The 12,337-nt window shown below is 38.7% G+C and overlaps 1 protein-coding gene across 6 annotated transcripts in view; it reads left to right on the top strand.

Annotated features, from left to right (window-relative positions):
* The window catches only part of MAPK14 (mitogen-activated protein kinase 14), a 39,056-nt gene that overhangs the window by 13,277 nt on the left and 13,442 nt on the right, over nucleotides 1-12,337 (top strand). For 4 of the 6 annotated variants that reach the window (XM_025206013.1, XM_006025253.3, XM_006025254.3 and 1 more), the window contains 6 exons: nucleotides 1,707-1,765; nucleotides 4,339-4,450; nucleotides 5,332-5,361; nucleotides 5,870-5,917; nucleotides 6,460-6,574; nucleotides 7,318-7,389. In XM_025206013.1, the coding sequence (XP_025061798.1) occupies nucleotides 1,707-1,765; nucleotides 4,339-4,450; nucleotides 5,332-5,361; nucleotides 5,870-5,917; nucleotides 6,460-6,574; nucleotides 7,318-7,389 (436 nt within the window). Of the gene's footprint in view, nucleotides 1-1,706; nucleotides 1,766-2,555; nucleotides 2,834-4,338; nucleotides 4,451-5,331; nucleotides 5,362-5,869; nucleotides 5,918-6,459; nucleotides 6,575-7,317; nucleotides 7,390-12,337 lie in introns of those variants that run through there. The other 2 variants (XM_025206012.1, XM_014520659.2) reach the window with 2 other exon arrangements.

Below are 12,337 nucleotides of genomic sequence, written 5' to 3' on the forward strand. Positions count from 1 at the left end.
TTATAAATGTGGTAAGTGTGAAATCTTGTAAGTCGAAGACTGCCTGTATTGAAACTGTGTAGAGCCAAACAGAGAAAGGTGGCAAGAAGAGTTGGGGTAAAAAAGGCAAACTCTGCCCTTTCATGATAAACTAATGGGTAATGCGATGATCTGACTGATTGATATCTAAGATCGAAACTTCTACTGAAGAAACCTTGCAAGCACATAAATAACTACAGTGGTTGTTTCCCTGCTGTGTTTCAAAGGATGAATTTGCAGTTTTACATGGATATGAAATACTGCAGCTCATATGAACAAAGGAAGGAAACAAATTTTTAACAGGACCTACTTACTGCAGAAGCTAAATAATCTTTAGGATGCAGCATAGGGTGGGTGTGTGGAAGCTGATTCAGTTCAGTTAATTCTCAACCTAATATCCTTGCCAAAAGCATTGTCTGGGTTCTTCGTAACTTGTGCCTTTGACCATCTGCTTAAATTTTTATCTTGGCCGTTTCTGCCTTCACTGGGGGGGTGTGTGCGCGCGCGTGTGTGTGTGTGTGAATGCGGGGTGTGGAGAACCCATCTAGATCATAATTTTCACTGGATGGGGAGATTTAAGATGTGTGTTAACTAAAACTTCTTCAATAGTTTTGATTTTTCCCCTCATCTAGCTTCTAGTTTGATAGAAGTATCTTAGTCTTCATTCTGATCTGTTGAGTAAACTGAGATTAAAGACTCTTTGGAAGTTCTTGCTCTTAAATTGTCCTTAAAAAAAAAAAAAAAGACTGCTTCCAAATTTTCAACAAAAGCACAGAATGTGATGATTCTTTTATAGTGGTGTTGGAGTGATGTTGCCATGAAGGAAGCTAGGAAATACCCAAGTGGCAAGGATTTTTGTGGGTGATACCTTTTATTGGACGAACTGCATGGCTGGGATATGCTGTATTCAAAAGCTTGTCTAAGTCTATCCCAACCATGCATTTGGTCTAATGAAAGTGTGACCCACAAAAATCCTTGCTTTTCACATTATCCTTTATATTCTGTTATAGAAAATAGCACAGGTATTAAGTTACTATGCTAGAGATTGACTTACACTGTCTTAAAAAGAATTAACAAAAATAAGTAAAGGGAGATTTCTTTTCCCCCTGACATTGTTTGAGCCCTAGTTTTCAAACCTTGGTCTCTGAGATCTTAAATGTATGTATTTTGGAACAATATAATTTAAGATTAATATTAGAATTGGTTAATCAGATTTTTGTCATTTTTAAAACTTGGTCGTATGTTTTGTTAACTGTTATCTTTCAAAGCTTTTGTTTTTCAGTTAGATCTCTAGATGCCCGTTTCTGTTTGCTTTCCCTCTTCCCTAAGAGACTATCTAGAATCATGTACAGGATTTTTATCAAGTAGCAAAATAAAATTGTGTTAATAGTGCAAGGCTTTTCCACCTTTCTTTTGTATTTGCTACTTTAAATGAATGGTTTGGGTGAGAATGATAACCTTAAATGTTAGAAACTTACAACTACTTATAGTGAAAAGATTGTTTTCATTCAAACAAGAGCATAAAGACTGATTTCCTTCCTTTTCCCTAGCCTGTTCATGTGGTTAGAAATGAAGTGTGGAGTGAATAGTTTTTCCTCCATTCCAGGAAGAAACCACTAATGAGGTACATTGGATGGTATTACAAAAGTATTGCACAGCTTTTTAATTTTTGCCTTTTTATTTTATAGGTGATTGGTTTGCTGGATGTATTCACACCTGCCAAGTCACTGGAAGAATTCAATGATGTGTAGGTAACCTTCCTGAAAACTAAGGCCCAAACATCTTCCTTGCTTCCTTGCTGAACTACAGTAGGAGTGTTTAGCCACCCTTGCTCCCTGGTGTAGAAAGAGAGGGATTATGTGGGCAATTTGTTAGAATCATAGGTCTCTTTCATTTCTGCAGTGTTTTAAAAATCTATCCAAGTGCTTGTAGATGTCCTTTGTGTTCCTGCCATCTGCGTTTACTCTTACTCATACTAAATTAAGCCTGAATCTTACTCACTTCAGCAGAGCAGTGAACCTGGGCTCCTAGCCTGGAATCTACCTCTGGAGAGTAAATAAAAGAAGGGTTATTTTTTGTTATTTTAGAGACTCTATGACTGCTGTAATTTATACCAAATTCCAGCCCCATGCAGCAGATATGTATTTCTGGAGCTGCTATAAGTTGTAAGGGATCCTGTGGCAGGATAGTTATAGGAGCTCACCAGCATCTAGCAAGGCACCGTCATAGGAAGCTTTATAAATAGAATTTTTGAACCTGATAAATGGAGGCAAGGGTGGATACCTAGATCAGTAATGTGTTGCAATTGTGGTGTACAGAGAAAGAGAGAGTGCATGTTCCGTTAATTCAAATGTAGGCCATCTCTCTGTTAAAACTCGGCATGCTATGTGGGGCCATTTTAAGCTTGTCTGTTGGCATGTGAAAGGCATGTGTGGTCATAGGTTATTGGCTCTTAGCTAGCAGGAAGTCATTAGTATTTGATGCATGGGTAATGGATTAATGGACATCTCTCTTTTTGCAGAAGCCCACTGTTCTAGCAGCACTTTGGAGCCCAGAGGTAGTCGCTGCTTTAAGAAATCTGCATCTGAGGAGGCTGTTATTTAGGCAGGAAAGGGGATGCGCTGAAATTATTCCATTTATTTTATTTTACTTTGAATGAGAAGGGGTTGCAGAGATGAAAAGGGACATTTTCTGATGAAACAAATAATCCAGTTGATATGATCTTATTTGTTCCCTGTCTTTTTGGTATGCCCTGTTGGCTAGAAACAAGGGCAGTAAAACGGTCTTTGTCATGTGACCTTGCTTTGGACCTTTGGTAAGTTTGTTGAAAGATCTAATGAAATAACCGTTTCCTCCAGAGTCTGTTTTGAAGCTGTAATGTTGAGCTGCGTGACTTAAGGTTATCAAATTCCACCTGTCCTGAATAGTAATGTGGAACTTACATTTGAGTCCAACAAAGCCCATGTGAAAATATGATTGCTTAATAACAGACCCTGTAGGAGTTGTTTTGTATCCGGTGTTTAGTGTTCAGTATTTTCACTGTCCTTTCTTCACTTTCCGCCTTGTCGTGGTGAGCTAGAAGTGTTGAAACATTGCTTCTTTACAAAATTGTAATGAATTGAAATATTTTGAGTTCTTAATTTTTTGTTAATTAAGTCCTGGTCTTGGGTCGCTCTATATTCTCTCTTAACTGGTTTTTTTTTTGGAGAATAATTGAATTCATAATTAGGTGCTTTCCACTTTTAATCACAATCAGCAATTAACTAGGTGTTTAAATTGACTTCACTTTATGAAAAATAAACAGCTTCTGAAGGTGTTTGGGCAGATTAGGCTTCCCGATATTGAACTACATATACTGTAAATAGTGTTTCACCGTAGGCTTCTTGGGGTTTGTTTGTCTGTGGACACATTCAGAAGGTGTAGACATGATAATCTTTACAACCTAGTTTTGATTCCTTGCACTTATGAAAAAAGATGGCAAGTTCAGTATTAAAGTGTAATAAAAAGGCATGAGAATGCGAATGAAAGATTTACTACAGCTTATCGTTCTTCCATCTTTAACAATGCTAACACTGACAATAGGTTTCCCCTACAGGGGTGAGCATGATTGCAAGATGGTGCCTTTCCTTGTGGATTTATGTATGGATTGCTGACTATCTACTGCTTATCTCTGCAGAAGGATTTTAACTTTGGGATGCAATCAGTAGCCTTGATTTAATGTTTTCAGTCTTTGCCTAATAAGTGTTTTAATATAGGTACTTATTTTTCTTTCTCTAATCTTAAACAGTTCTGCAGTTGGAGGTGAATTTATGATTGAAAGGACATAGCTTTAATTTTAAGAGTTACATTTTACAAAACATCATAATGGACGTCTGAAATACAGCTTATTGGGTCCTTTAATCTTTCTTTTGTGCAGTTGTTAGGTTATCCTTGTACGTTTCAGTCTTTGGAAGGTAAATGAATAGGTGTTCACTGTGCGTCAAGATCTCCTACTAAGCTTAAAATGAAATGAGAATCTCTTACAAATATGTTTGCGTGTAGAAGGAAAGAGGAGTCTTAAAGGGAGCTGCTTTTTAGGTATCAGAAATGTTTTCTTAAACATTGTTCAGGAGTCTATGGCAAGCAGGTATGGTGAAGAAAGTGCAGTTTTAATTTTAAAGGAAACGTGTTGATTCCCTACTGTGGTGGGCTCTTCTACTAAACCATGCTGCAAAAGGAGCAGGTTTAATCCAAGTCCTATCGGAGCACTCATTTTGTCCTTCATGGAAGGAGGGTGGAACTCGTGGCTGGCTCTATCTTATGTTTTTCTTCTGTTTCCAGGTACCTGGTGACGCACCTCATGGGAGCAGATCTTAACAATATTGTAAAATGCCAGAAGCTCACAGATGACCATGTACAGTTTCTCATATATCAAATTCTTCGGGGATTGAAGGTAGTTGCATCAGTTTTATCTGAGACTGAACACACAACTCTGGCAAAATCCTTGATGCCTATTGCACCCTTCATGATGAATGGATTTTGAAATGTTTATGAGCTCTACTAATGTGGAACAGAGAAAGAGGTAGTTAGCCATGTTAGTCTGAAGTAAGGCAGAAGGCAGGGCAGGGTGGCCCCTTAGAGACTAACTGAGGCAAGCTTTCAACCTCTCATGAAGTAGACTGTCGCTTACAAAAACTTATGCTCCTCCAGTTTGTTTTTAAGGTGTCACCTGCCTTGTCTTGTACCTGATATAAAAGAGGGTAACCTTGTTTCTGGTGTCCTTTTCCTGTTGTCTCCATGATATAGTGATACTGATAGGGAACTCCACTAGGAAAAAGCACGTAATTTATGGATGCCAGGGTTGGGAAGGGACCTCAACAGATCATCGAGTCCAACCCCCTGTCTAGGCAGGAAGGAGTGCTGGGGTCAGGTGACCCCAGCCAGATGCCTATCCACATTCTTTTTATATATGTGGATAGGTTGACACTGGAAGATTATGTAGGACAGAGGCAATCTATTCACTGTCAAATAAACTTTTTATTACTTGAATTTCTGCTACTTGTCTAAGTACACCTTGGGTAATAGGCGGGACAGGGTAGCAGCTTTCTGAGGCTAACTGGTTCAGAGAAGCATAAGCTTCTGTAGGCGAGAGCTTCCTAATAATGATCAGGGAGATGGTCTGAGAATAAAACAATCCTGTACCTGCAATCTACAGAAGGATTAGGGAAACAAATTACTCAGTCTGACCTGGGAGGGAAGGTGTTATGCTCTAGTAAGGAAATGAAGGAAGTTTGCTGATGTACTATGTAAAGTATCTGTCTTTTTGTTTTACAGTATATCCATTCAGCTGACATAATACACAGAGTGAGTACTTGCACTGAAATCAATCATTTTCAAGGGTTTGGTATTCATTCTTTATAGTACAGAAGCTGTAGACTTGAGAAGAAAGTTTTGGGGGAAGATTGCAGTTGGTGGTCTAGTGGTTAGAGGTGGGAGATGGGTGTCAAGACTCTTAGTTTCTGTTCCCAGCTCTGCTTTGACTGACTCTGTCCTGGGATATGTTGCTTTACCCCAAATTAGTTGCTCTATTCGTGCAGTATACAGCTACCTAACAGAGGTATTGAGATTTTAAAGTACTGTATCTGTTTATCAGAGGATCTTGAAAAAGTGCTTGTCATAGCTTATACAGAGGGCCTGGAAAGGTCACAGAAAACCGGAACTGGCTCTAAGATGAGATTTTTCCCTCACAGTACATAGTTGACATTGAAAGCCAGTTTGATAAAAATGCAAATGCAAACAATGCATAGACTCCACTGTAGTTGCAGCAAATGTTATTGCACAAGACTGATGCTGATGTTGTTTCCATTTTTAGGACTTAAAACCTAGTAACCTAGCTGTAAATGAAGACTGTGAGCTGAAGGTAACCTAACGACAGCATGCAGTTGGTTTGGCTACTGGTTTGAGTGGGGAGTATGGTGCCTATTTCTTGGAATTAAAGGGTTCAACAAAATTCTTATGGAAATGTAGATGTATATGGAGCATATTGCCCTTTTTAGTAGCGCAGGTTAAAATTGTCTAGAATGATTTAGTCTGTTTCTCGCCAGTTTGTTTTCAAGGAGCTATGAGGAGATTTGTGCCAACTCTAGTTAACTTTTTTGTGTGATGAGAGAAGTTAGTGGTAATGAGTATGAAGAGGTGACAGCTTTGGCTTGGAATTGAGCACAGGTCTGAGAGAGGCAAGTTATCTATACGCGTGATACTTTCTGATACCCAAGGTCCATGCTCCTCTACTCCAGTACGTTCAAACTGGTTGTGAAATTCAGGTTTCATAATCTGCTTTTGCAATTGTTCCACTGTCTCTTCCTCCACCCAGCCTCAGAACTATCTAGTTATTTGCTCTAAACAGTATGTAGTTTCACTTTTCTGCTGCATCAATTTGTGCCTGTCCTTTCTGTTCTGCAGATTCTGGATTTTGGTTTGGCCCGGCACACAGATGATGAAATGACTGGGTATGTGGCTACCAGGTGGTACAGGGCTCCTGAAATCATGTTGAACTGGATGCATTACAACCAGACAGGTATTGCATGCAGGGGTTCTCAAACATTTTTAAACTATGGGCCTCATGAAAGGGACTGACTTATGGTTGGTTGTGTAATGGGGACAATTATAACAGTTGTGTGCTAGTAAAGCTAGTTACAGGAAGGAAGAGAGTAGCATTAGGTGATCATCCAACAGTTCACGGACTGTATTTGGGGAGTTTAGCAATAGCATTTGCAAGCTTTATTTAAATAAAGTAGTTAAAATATCTTTTCTTATCCTCTGCTTTTAGGACATAATTTCTTATAGGTACCATTGGGCTACCCTGATTTCATCCCTCTTATTTATGTTTTCTCCTCTTTCCTCTCCTCTTATTCATGCACCGACACCCCATGTTATTTCATATCTTTCCTTTACCTTTTAAGTGTGGTGTGACCAGGTCCCCTTCCAACATGCATCTTATTTCTTCTGAACACTGCCTATCTTAACCAGGTTTCTATTTCCCATGTGCAGATTTCTTCTTAATGCTTTTGTGGCTGCTGTATGTTAGGTCTAGTGAGGAAATCTAAATTGGCATTAGCAGATTATTTCAGGCTATCGGGGTTGAGTTTCAGCTGAAGAGGTGACTGAACGCTGTTGCTTATCCCAGGTTTATATTACAAATTGCATTTTAATACCATAAGGATCTTAAAATATGGAGTTATTTTGACTTGTTAGAGTAACTGTTGAGATTTTATTTTCCTATATTACAACTCGTTGTTGTTGTTGTTTTGTTTTGCTCAGTTGATATTTGGTCAGTGGGCTGCATTATGGCTGAGCTGTTGACTGGAAGAACGTTGTTTCCTGGTACAGACCGTATCCTTTAAAATTTTTTTATTTTTTTTTTTTTACTGTAAATGCACTCAGAGCCATTTCACAAGGAAACAGGTTTATTTTTCTTAAAAATGGCATCTCGTGTTCCAGGTATGGCTAGGTGAGTCTTACCTTGCTGCATACTGCCTCATTCATAAAATCATTACAATGCAAAAGGAGGTAGATCCCCTGCTTGGCATGGATAGCTGGCACTTCTGCTAGTATGTTGTCTGTTTTGGGCAGTTCCTCAACTTTTTAGCCTGGCCAAATTATTTGAGCTCCAAGCTGGCTGAAAGTCAGTGGCACAAGCCCCTCATATTTATCCTTATTGTACCCTTCATGTGGAATCTGCACCAAGCTTACAAATGTGTAGCATCTGTTATTAGAAAGGTGATTCCTCCTCTCTCATGGCGGACTGCTGTAAAATAAGCAGTTCTCCTAATTCTTTGCTAAGTATCCAGTTCCCCTGTCAAACATTTGAATCCAAATGAACTTCTTGCTAGTCTTGAAGTGAGAGAGAAAGCTGTAAGACTTTCTTAAGGGTTGTTTTGGCACCACAACAGCGGCCTAGAATGAGAGAGAGTAATTTATAAGGCGAGCAACTCTAGGAGAACCTGGGAGTAACTTCCCCAGAAAATGTAAATTTAATTTGGTACAAATTGGCACGATCCAAAGGTGTGAAAGCAAGCCAAGGTTCTGTTCAGACATTATATATTTCAAGATGAGACTAATCCCTGACAGAGATAATTTAGTGCTTGCATTTACGTATTAACTGTACCCTACTCACCTAGCTACTACCCCCACCTTGTCAGCCCTACACACACTCTTGACCCACAGTTTATCTACATGACACTTAATATTTATATCTATTTATTAAAATGTGTCAATATTAAATTTTCTATTGGAAGCATTTAAAACACCTACTATTTATCGTTGTACCTCAGACTGCACTTTCCAAACATATCTAGCACATCTTATATACAGAGAGTTTAGTCCTTTAAAAAAAATCCTTTTCTTCTTTTTGTCCTCTTTCACTACACTTGTCTCCAGATTTATCTTCTCTTTCCGTGTTTATCCTTCCTTTTCAGTGTCTGCTCCCACAGTATCTCAAAACTTGCTGTCATTTGGCATTAGTAGTCTTTCTAATTTCAGTTCTGCAGTTGTCACACGAGTTCTATTTCTGTCCTTCTCAGTGACTTAAAAGGTGGAAATGAACAAAAAACTTCTGCTCCTATTTTGACCGTCTGGAAGCTAAGGTCACCTTTTAAAAGTTCCAAACCAGTTTAGCATGTTGCCAGATTTGGTGAGGAAATCTAAAATGCATATACTGACAACACTCTCACAAATGCTGGTGCAATCTGGCCCTGGAAGCACAGTAATTCTTGTTCGAATTGTAAATAGCAGATGCATCAATTTGGAATACCTAATAAAAGCTGCTTATGGCTCAGGTGTTTAAAATGTTTTGTTTGCAAGTTGCAGACAGAAACCTTCCTACATTTATAATTAGGATAGTGAAATCTCATTAGACCACAGTATATCAATAAGCATTTCTTAATGTATACCTTCCTGTGCTGAGCAAAATAGAAACAACTTGCCTTTCAAACCTGAGACCTGTTTACTCTGACTGTTTTACTGCGTGTTACATTCCTATCTGAAGATTATAGGCAGAGTTTAATTTTTAAGGTGTAAAGAAATCCTGCCATTTCCTGTCACATAAAGATGCTTTGCTCATTTATATCTGCCTACAGGCCCTTGCCATTTGCTGTCTTCAGGACTTCAGTTCCTTCACCTGGGTTGATAATTTTTTAGGGCAGCAGAATAATCTATTGTCCTAACGAGCACATGATTCTATTTGAAAGGTATTCAGACTTCCTTCTTGAGTAAAGAAACCCTTTGGTAGCTTTCTGAGCACTGCATGCGGGGATCCTCTTCTTAAGTGATATGCATCCCCTCAGCATTTGAGTTTGGAACTTTATGGCAAGCAGTTGAGGTTAACTATCCATCTTTTATATGTATTTATAATAGGTATTCAAGTATGTTAGGAGGGGGCTAAACTCCCAATGATCCCTCTCTGTTCTGATCTCTACAGGAATTAGGAGTAGTGACAGTCTGCCCTTTTTACTGGAATAATCCAGTGTTTTTCATTTGGACCCTTGATTTTGACTTCTTTGAGCCTACTATGTCATTATGCTTTGGCAGCTTCAGGCTAAATTGGCCATCTTCAAGCTGTGCCCCTTTTTGCAGTGGCACCATAAAGTTTTACGGCAGTGGAAGTCAGTAGCATCATGCTTGAGCTGATGTTCTGTCTCAGGCTTTTAATAATTTTGCTAATTTAGTTTGTCCAAATCCACATTTATTGCCGTGGAATTTTCAGATAAGACTTATTGGGACAACAAAGGCTTGTGTTTGAGGGAGCATCCAGGAGTTCAGTCTGTTCGACCCGGAAAGCTGAAGAGATGCAGTCGAAAGAGAGAAGTTCCAAAATACCCACCCTTTCCTTTTTTTTTTCTTAGAATAGGAAGATGAGGGGGCTGTTGATTAATGCTACTTCAGAAGGTCCTGCCTTTTCATCCTTATTTCTGGATGGTTTTGAGGTTCAGCAAAGAATTACGTAGCAGTTGTCCTTAGGGTCCAGGAGACACTGCTTTCCATGAAGTCTGAGCTTTACACCAAAAATGCACGTATTGCAGAATCAAGCAAGATCTATAAATCAGTCACTCTAGCAACAATTGCTTATTTCCAGACGGTCTCCTTTGCTGCTGCTTATGGTGATTTATCCCACTGTGATTTACTGATGCTAAGGTTGGGGGATGGGGACAGATCAGCGAGAAAGACAGGCTGAGGAACACAGGGCATTCATTCACAGCGGTGCTGAACACCTTTAACCACCATTGATTTGGGTGCTGTACATTCCTGAAAAATGGCCCAGAGTGGTCTAGCTGTTCAGCTTTGTGGGTTATCCCTCTGTTTCTGAAAATTAATCTCTACAGCATGAACAATTTAGAGACTGACTTAAGAGTCTCTTATCTAAAGGTCAAATACTTGTATGGCTTGTAGGGTTAGCAAAGGGTTTCTTTGGATTTTTTTCCTCTCCTGTGGGGAGGACGGTTTAGGGGACAAATTAAATATAGACATTTTTGGGGAGATGCTTGAAATAAACTCAGGGATTAAATTAAACTGTAAACATGTGAAGTAAACTCAGGGATTAAATTGAAGCATTTAGTCTGTGTCACCAGTGCCAGGTGCACATCGGATAACTGGGATAGTGTTGTGTTTAAAATTCAGTCAGCTTCAGAAAATGAATTGCCATCAGGGAAGACACCTGGATTTTTACCAGTATGAGTTTTTGGTAGTTCTCCAAGCAATTTTTTTTTTTAATTTTTAAAAGCATTTTTCTTACTAATTCCACTGTAAATAATTGGAGAAACTGACTGAATAGAACACTTTCACTGTTTTCCCTGTTTTAAAGTGCAGTCATGTGCAAAAAACCCCAGTTTTTTCTGTTAAATATGGGATGATGCATAGACAGGGTTTTTTTTGAATAGTCTAAGCTGACTGTATCCCTTTTAAAATGCTAACAGTTGTTTGCTGGATATTTGCTTTCGGTAGGACAAATTTCATGACAACTGACTCATTCAAAATTGTGTATTCTGCTGATCCTTTTTTTTTTTTTTTGCTTAAATTGCCACTGAAATAGTCTTATGACCTGTAGCCTTGAAGTATCTGCTGCTTATGGTGATGGAAGATTTCTATAAAATTACAGAATTGGTGGGACTTGCCAGTCCTTGGAAAATTTGTGGTGACCCCGTTTGAAGTTTGCATGCCCTGCCTTCCCCTTCCTTTTGACTTCCTTCCTTTCTGTGAGGCTTTTACCTTGTACTTTGTGTGTTTACTAACCTTGTTTATGTAACTGTTTGTAGTTCATTTCACTGTGGCACCATTTGCCCTTTAAGTGTGTGCTAGTAATTCAGTTAGCTATCAGTGCTAGACTAGGTGCAAAAATCGATGCAACAGGTTTTGGTTTGGTTTATAGGTATGCACACTGCAATGTCTGCACATGCTGTTTTCTCAGCTAGCAAAGTACTGAAGTGTAATAAGAGCTATCATTTCCAATATCTCTCTATTCCCTGAAAATGGGGCTGCCAGGGCAGACAGCACACTGCAGTAGTGCTATCGACACACCTGTTGTGTGCACCAGACAAAAGTCAGCACTTCTGGTTTGTGAATGGCTCATGAAATTTGAGACCATAATCCCACTGCAATTCATCACTTTGATCATCTTTCTTTTTGGACACTCTTTAAAAGAAGCATGACTTTGTTTTCTTAATAAAATAAATCAAAGAAACTTTGAAGTCCCAAAGTTATATTTTAGCTTTCAGAAGTGTTACTACCAAATCAAAGCTGATGATGCTTCTGGCTTGTAGTTCTGTTAGATTCTTTGTATTCGTAGTAAATCAAGTAGCTCTCTTCTTGTAAAACAACAGGGAGCAAACTAGACAGATTAAAGGTTTTTGGTACTTAAGATCTTTATTTGAGATCTTTCTAGATCAGGTCTGATTGATTCAATTACAGTATTGATTTAATTGCAGGGGAATGCCTTTTCTGGATGATCCTTACATGCTACTCTTGCAGCTACCTCTAGGTTTGCTGCACAGTCCATTTTAGATAGTTTCATTTAGGCCAAAGAGTGAAGACTGTACTAAGCGAAAACAACAGGGAATTCTTAAAGCACGAATATATCCAACACTTAACTTTCCGTAATAAACCCAAGAATTACTAAGTTCTCTTAATTGAAAGAAAAAACCATATGGGTTTCCAATGATCACAAGTGGTGGTGGCCTTAAGTTTTATTTTTAAATGGTGCTTGACTTGTCATTGTACTTTAATATACAGGAAATCAGGGTATGTGATTTAATGGTCCTTTTTGGCATTATATTTCTATGGTTATAAC

This window comes from Alligator sinensis, unplaced genomic scaffold, assembly GCF_000455745.1.
Source record: "Alligator sinensis unplaced genomic scaffold, ASM45574v1 scaffold872_3, whole genome shotgun sequence".
Classification (NCBI taxonomy): Eukaryota; Metazoa; Chordata; order Crocodylia; family Alligatoridae; genus Alligator; species Alligator sinensis.